This window comes from Echinops telfairi, unplaced genomic scaffold, assembly GCF_000313985.2.
Source record: "Echinops telfairi isolate 266 unplaced genomic scaffold, ASM31398v2 ScPeMD7_5;HRSCAF=22, whole genome shotgun sequence".
In the NCBI taxonomy this organism is placed as follows: Eukaryota; Metazoa; Chordata; class Mammalia; order Afrosoricida; family Tenrecidae; genus Echinops; species Echinops telfairi.
In genome coordinates, this window is record NW_022103901.1 from 30,546,064 (window position 1) to 30,552,363 (window position 6,300).

The window sequence follows — 6,300 nt, forward strand, 5'->3', positions numbered from 1 at the left end:
CTTGGTGGGGCAGGGCCCTGCTGGGAACTGCTCGAAGCAGCTCCCCCAGTGCTCACAGGGCTCATTGGCTGCGGGTTGGGAAGGGGGAATGTCCACTGTACAAGGGTATGTTTGCTGCTGTGTGCTGCCCAGTGATTCCAACTCTGAGCAGAACTGACCCACGCAAACCATGGGTTTTTTGTGGAAGGAGCCCTAGTAGCACAATGGTTAAAATACTTGACTGCCAGCCCAAAGGTCAGTGGTTCAAACCCACCAGTTGCTCCACTGGCGAGCAAGGTGCCAGTCTGCATCTACAAAGAGTTACAGCTTTCGAAACCATACGGGGGGTGGTGGTGGTGGTGGTGGTGGTAGTTCTTCTCTGTCCTCTGTATAGGGTTGCTATGGGTCAGGACCAACTCGCCGGCAGTGGGTTTGGTTTGGGTTTGGGAATCTTGGTGGGGAGAAGATGGTCAGGCCTTTCTACCGCAGAACCCCTGGGTGGGTCTGAACCCTCTGACCTTTTGGTTAGCAGCCAGGTGCTCAACCCCTGAGGTACGAGAGCTCCTCCTACTTTGTCCTAAATGCAAAATCCAGGCCAAGGGCCATCACGAGTCTGATTAACAGCCACCCTGCTGGACAGAGTAGAACTGCCCCCCCCCCCCGAAGGGTTTCCAAGGCTCAAGTCCTCTGCACACCTGCTCAGGAGAGGCCAGTTCCTGGAGGACACTCTGGTGGGCAAAGTGGACAGTCGGTAAGAAAGAGAAGGACCCTGGGCCAGTGGCTGTGACAGTGAGCTCACACATGGCAGGGACTGGGGAATAAGAGGACTGGGCTCTGTTGCCTTCTCATGTCTGTGGGGTCTTGATGACACCCAAGAGCAACCACAAGTCTGCCCGCCTCATTTATCTCCCTCAGAGCAGGCGGTGGATTCGAACCACCGAACTTGTGGTTAGCCGGAGAGTTCTTCATCCTCTGTGCCACCAGGGCTCCTCCATACACACTAGGGCAGGGAATTAGGACATGGGTATGGCTTTGATGGTGGCCTCTCACCACTTAACTGAGCAACTGGAGCCTCGGACTCCTCCCCCAGAAGACAAGGACAAGCCCAGTGACGTGTTGAGAAGCACAGGCCCCAGAGTCCCCCAGGGCCCTGCTGTGTGTCACTGGGTGGGCCCTAAGCCTCTCTGAGCCTTGCCCTTCCCACCCCACTTGAGACTCATCACACTACCAGGCCCAGATGACACATTTGTTTTTACCTGGATAACACCCTGTTTTCTGTGCACATTATAGGGGGGTGGGGGGTGTTATAGGTGAGAAGAGCTAGGTTATACACTGGAGTGCCATCTGAAAGGCCAGCAGTTTGAAACCACCAGCCACTCTATGGGGGAAAGGGGAGGCTTTCTACTCCATAAAGAGTTCCGGTCTCAGAAACGCACAGGGGCAGTTCTGCCCAGTCCTATGGGGTTGCTATGAGTCGGAACCAGCTAGATGATTGTGAGTTTGATTTTGGTTTATTCTGTGAGAAAATAAGCACCCGTCAATGAGCATCTGGGCCCCATAAAGTCGGCTGGTGGGATTCCCCTGCTGGCCAGGGTTCTCCCACCCGCGGCTACCCAGCCCTCCGGATCACTGGAAGAAGGCACAAGCAGCCCCCATTCCTTAAATACATCACTCTACCCAGCGGCACAGACATAAATTAAGGTTCCCAAGGGGCCTTTCAGTCCCAGCCAAAGTCCTGGCCGGTCATCTGGTAGAACCTGTGGTTGAAGGGCCGATAGAAGTCGCGCAGGCGCTGAACCACGGCCTCCGGCACTCGCGGGTGGGGCCGGCCCTTGGACTTGCCCAGGCAGCGGGGTCGGCTGCCCCCCTGGGCCTTCTTGAGGCAGGGGAAGCCCTTGGTGGCGTTGAAGTAGAAGTGCTTGTCCGTGACGACCCGCTTGAGGCCCAGGAAGTCCTGCACGCGGCCCACCTCGCCGGCCGGGTCGCTGACCAGCCGCTCTCCGCTGACGAACAGGAAGCGGGACAGCGGGAAGTAGCGCAGCCAGCGGGCCAGGTGCTGCGCGTAGAGGCCGATGCGCACGGCGCTCCAGGCCGTGTCCACGGGTCCCAGGCCGCGGCGGAAGGCCAGCGCGCGAAAGCTGGGCAGGCCCGGAGTCTTGGACAGCGTCTGCGCGTAGTCAGAGATGGCTCGCGTCACGGGGTCGCGCACCACCACGATCAGCTTCGTGTCGGGGGACATGCGATGGATGCGGCGGGGCGCCTCACGCGTCACGAAATAGCTGGGGGTCTTCTCCATGGTGATCTGCCCCTCCAGGGTGCGAGGCATCAGACTCCTGCGGGGGAGGGGGCGCGTGAGCCGATGCCCCTCCCACCCCAGAATGGGACCCGCCCCCTTCTTCCCCGGGTGGAGCAAAGGCGCTCTATGGAGCCCAGGGGTGATCTCTGTTATCTCCGAAGAAAAAAAGCCTGACTGTCTACTGCCCCCAAACCCAGCCTTTGAAAGCTCTCGGGCACACAGAGCTACTCTGACGCCAGTGGGGTCGCCCCAGTGTGCGCCCGGTCCAGGCACAGGATGAAGGCGCCAAAGGGCCGTACTGGGACCGAGTCTGCCGGCATGCTCCAGCGTTGTCAGGATGACCGCCCTCCGTTGCCTAAATCCTTGAGAAATTCCTGCCACCCGCCTTCCCCCTGCCCTAGCCCCAGATGCCAGCTCCTCTGAGTCCCAGAGTAGAGTCTGGTGGCGCAGTGGATCACAAATGGAGCTGCGCCAATCAGGGTCAGCAGTTCAAGCTGCCAACCCACCCGTAGGAGAAAGATGAGGCTTTCCGCTCCCATCAAGATGAACAGGTTTCAGGCTCCCCTGCTCCCTAAAGGTCAGTGCTCCCTAAAGGTCAGAACCCACCTACCGCTCCCAAGGGAGACCAACCTGGCTGACTCCCTTACCACCCAAACCCAAGACCAGACGCCCTCCCATGAGTCCAATCCAATTCATAGTCACTTGATAAGACAAAATCGAAATGCCCTGGGTGGGGGAGTGGGGCGGGAAGTTCTGAGACTGCAAATCTTCACAGGAGCAGACAGTCTTATAACTTTCTCCCACTGAGCAGCTTGTGGGTTTGAACGGCTCACCTTGCGGTCAGCAGCCCAATGTTTAACCCCTATGAAGAAGCCCAGAGGGAATTACTGCTCTGTCCTACAAGGTTGAATTGGAGTGACTGGTCTGGTCCAGCCTCAGCATGCTACCAGAAAAGTCTGGAAATTTCTAGAAAAGCTAATGCACACCTCAGAGGCCCTGGTGCCCGAGCCTCACATCCCATGATGCAGTATAGCACTGGCACAATCCCAAGGTGTGTGGAACTCTCTCAATGTCCTAGACCCCAGACCAGGAGAAGAGGAGCCAGGCACACTGCTGAGCCCTCAGACTGAGCAGGCCTAGGCACCCTGAGCTGGGGCCCGAGGCAGCACCTACAGGTCAGGTAGCTCCAGGTGAGACTGGGCAGGGTGGGGCTGGGCAGGTGCTCCAGGACCAGCTGTGCAAACAGCACCAGGAAGGGAGGGATGAGAACTAGGTCAAAAGAGAGAGACGCTGCCTCGACCTGTGCCAGCGAGAGGACGCCCAGCCCTGCCTAGCCCCTGCCCCTCAGCCTCTGGGCTTGGCCCCAGCCCACAGGACAAGGCAGGAGGCAGGTTGCAGCCTGCCTAAGAACCCTGCGACCTCTAGGAGGCACCTCTGCCCATTCAGGCACCTCTAGCCCTTCAACACCTCTGGATCTCAGTCAGGCCCACTACCCCCAGACTTCATGTTGGGGTGCCTAGCTTGGAGGGGACAGCCGTGTGACAGAGAGGATGGGTGGCCAGAGTTGTCACTGCCATGCCACTGGCTCTTCCAACCCACACCACAGACACTGCAGGAGGTCTGTGAGTGGGCAACACAGACTGAGAACTCTCAGACCCTCCCTCTCAATTCTCCAAACAAGGCACCGACTAGAGCAGGTCTGCAGTTAGCAGCCCAAAGCTGACCCACTACACCTTCAGGGCTCTTTATGCCTCCTCCAGGGTCCTGAATTCCTCCCTTCCCACTCTGGCACTCTGCTTCCCAGACTGCCCCAGCAGGGTTGTGAATACCACTTCACCCCTTGGCTCCTGCTACAGGGAGGGGGGCACAAAAATGTGGCCAGAGTTACAGAAAAAGAGGTGAGCACCCTGAGTTAGCCCTCCCCCAGGCATATGGCCCTTCCCACTGAAGCCAGAGTGGCAGAGAGAACATGGGGAGGTGCTCAGAGGGAGGGGAGGGGCCAGGACTCCTAGGCCCCCTAAGTCTCAAACTGGCACCCACATCTAAGGTCTCTGAACCCATGGCATCCTGGGACAATCCAGGCATGGGGGCTGGGCTGGGCTTGGGGGGTGGAGGATGGGGCCAGGACTCTGACCCCCATGCAGCAAACATCTGACAGACCCTCCCACTGCACCCACCCCATCTGGTTGGCATTTCCCTGTGGTTTCCATCCGGCCTGGCTGCTTCCCCCACCCCTTTCTCTCCTCCCCCCTCCCTGGTCCCATACCTCGCATGGGCCCCATCCAGAAAGGGCCTGGAGGCCCTCCTGTTCCCAGCCAGCAGACATCAGAGGCCTCTCCCTAGGGCTAGAAGTCAGAGAGGCTGCCCCCCACAGTCACTACTTTTCTTCCTCCAGGGATAGAGGGGCTCCCTTGCCCGTACCTTCTGCCTTCTCTCTCTCTCTCTCTTTTTTTAATCAAAATACCATGCCCATCTCACCCACCTCCTCCCTCCAGAAGTCAGAACCTAGCCTCCATCTGGATGGAGACCCCAGGCGGTCTGGTGGCCAGAAGATGGCTCAGTGAGTGAGTGAATAAGGGAGCAGACTGTGTCTGATTTTCTGGGGGCTGGGGGGAGGGATGCAGTGTCCAAAGGGGACCACATCAGAGCAGACACTGCCTGAGCAGCTTGGGACCACTAACCCCAGGAAGGACAAGGCACCGCCTGAAATGAGGCCATTCACAGCCCAGTAGGAGCAGGGATCCCTCACTCAGCTGGGACTCCCAGGAAGTTCTCCCACTATCAACCACTGTCAGGACCCAGACAGTGCCACCAGCCTCTGCCCCAAGGGGCTGCCCTCCTTGAAGCTGAGGAAACAGAGGCAAGGTGGGGCATTCTGAGACTGGAGAACAAAGGAGATGCAGCTGGGTCTGCAAGTACACTCCTTAACCCACCGCATGCCATAGCCCCTCTGGGGACACACAAGCACATCGCCCACCCCACTGCTCCCTGGGGCCTGGCCACCCTCTGCTCCACCCTCAGTGGGTTCTAAAAGTGCTGAGGGAAAAAAAATCTCTTCTCTACACTCACCTAAGCCCCGTCCTTCCCAGGAATCCCCAGCAGCAGGACCTGAACCTCTGCCTGGGTCCCTCGCCCTCCTCAGACCTCTCCCACACCTGAAGGATGCAACTGGGGTGGGAGGGTAGGAGACTAGACAGAGCTTTGGGAGCCCCAGGCCTCAGAAAACCCTGAGGGCAGGCTCCCTCTGCTCTCCTCCTCAGCTCAGGTCCCTGCAGCCCAACTCAGAGCACCATGGGGTGTGGAGGGAGCCGAGTTTGCTGGGACTTAGTGCTGTGTCCTCAGTCCTCCCACCTGACACTCCAAGGACACTAATTCCCCCACCATGAGCTTATCTCCCCTCTTGCCACCACCCTGCTCACCCCCAACAGCGGCAACCCTTCAGGGGCAGGACCCTCCCCTTCCCAAGGCCCCTCCCCACCCCCTTCCCCAAGCTGAGGGAAAGCTCTAGAGAAGCAGGGGGAGGAGGAGGACTTGGGAAAGCGGGCACCCCCTAATTCACCCCTCTCTCGCTTAGTGATTCTTACTCTCTATCTGCAATCCCTCATTCATTCCGGCAGGAGGGGCCAGACCCTGGAGAAGGAGGCAGACAGCAGGGCCCCTTGGGGCCAGTCTCAGTAGAAAGGAGTTGAGATCTGGCCAGATGGAGTGGGGTGCACCCCACATTCCAAGGCTATCTTCATGGTGGCAGGGGACAGGGCAGTCCCAGAGCCCAAGGCATGAGGGCCCATCCACGGCCCTCCAGTTAATTCCCACTCCTGGCGACCCTAGAAAGCAACGAACTCCTTCCGGTTTCCAAGACTTTCCAAATCTTTATGGAGTAGACAGCCCAGCTCTTAACCCAGCACAGGGTGATGAGAGCATCTTAAAGCAAAAGGCCTGGGACCCCACCCCACCCCAGGCACTGGCTCCAGGCAGCTAGCGCCCTCCTTTCTAAGGTCTAAATTTCCCCCAAGCCCCCATCCCCC

General features: G+C 58.8%; 1 protein-coding gene across 1 annotated transcript; it reads right to left on the reverse strand.

The window, feature by feature from the left end:
- Positions 1 to 1,471: 1,471 nt before the first annotated feature.
- HS3ST6 (heparan sulfate-glucosamine 3-sulfotransferase 6) lies at positions 1,472 to 2,595 on the reverse strand. The gene is made up of 2 exons (XM_004706147.2): positions 2,504 to 2,595; positions 1,472 to 2,312 (listed from the first exon to the last, which is right to left on the reverse strand). Exons 1-2 carry the CDS (start codon positions 2,593 to 2,595, stop codon positions 1,697 to 1,699), a joined length of 708 nt encoding a protein of 235 aa, XP_004706204.1. The 3' UTR covers positions 1,472 to 1,696.
- Positions 2,596 to 6,300: the final 3,705 nt, after the last annotated feature.

What these genes read in the sequence shown, in the direction of transcription:
- HS3ST6 (XM_004706147.2), bottom strand. Translation starts at nt 2,595, where the DNA reads ATGCCGGCAGACTCGGTCCCAGTACGGCCCTTTGGCGCCTTCATCCTG. An exon ending in GCGACCCCACTGGCGTCAGA is followed by an intron (nt 2,313 to 2,503) that starts GTAGCTCTGTGT and finishes CCTCCCCCGCAG; the next exon opens with GAGTCTGATGCCTCGCACCC.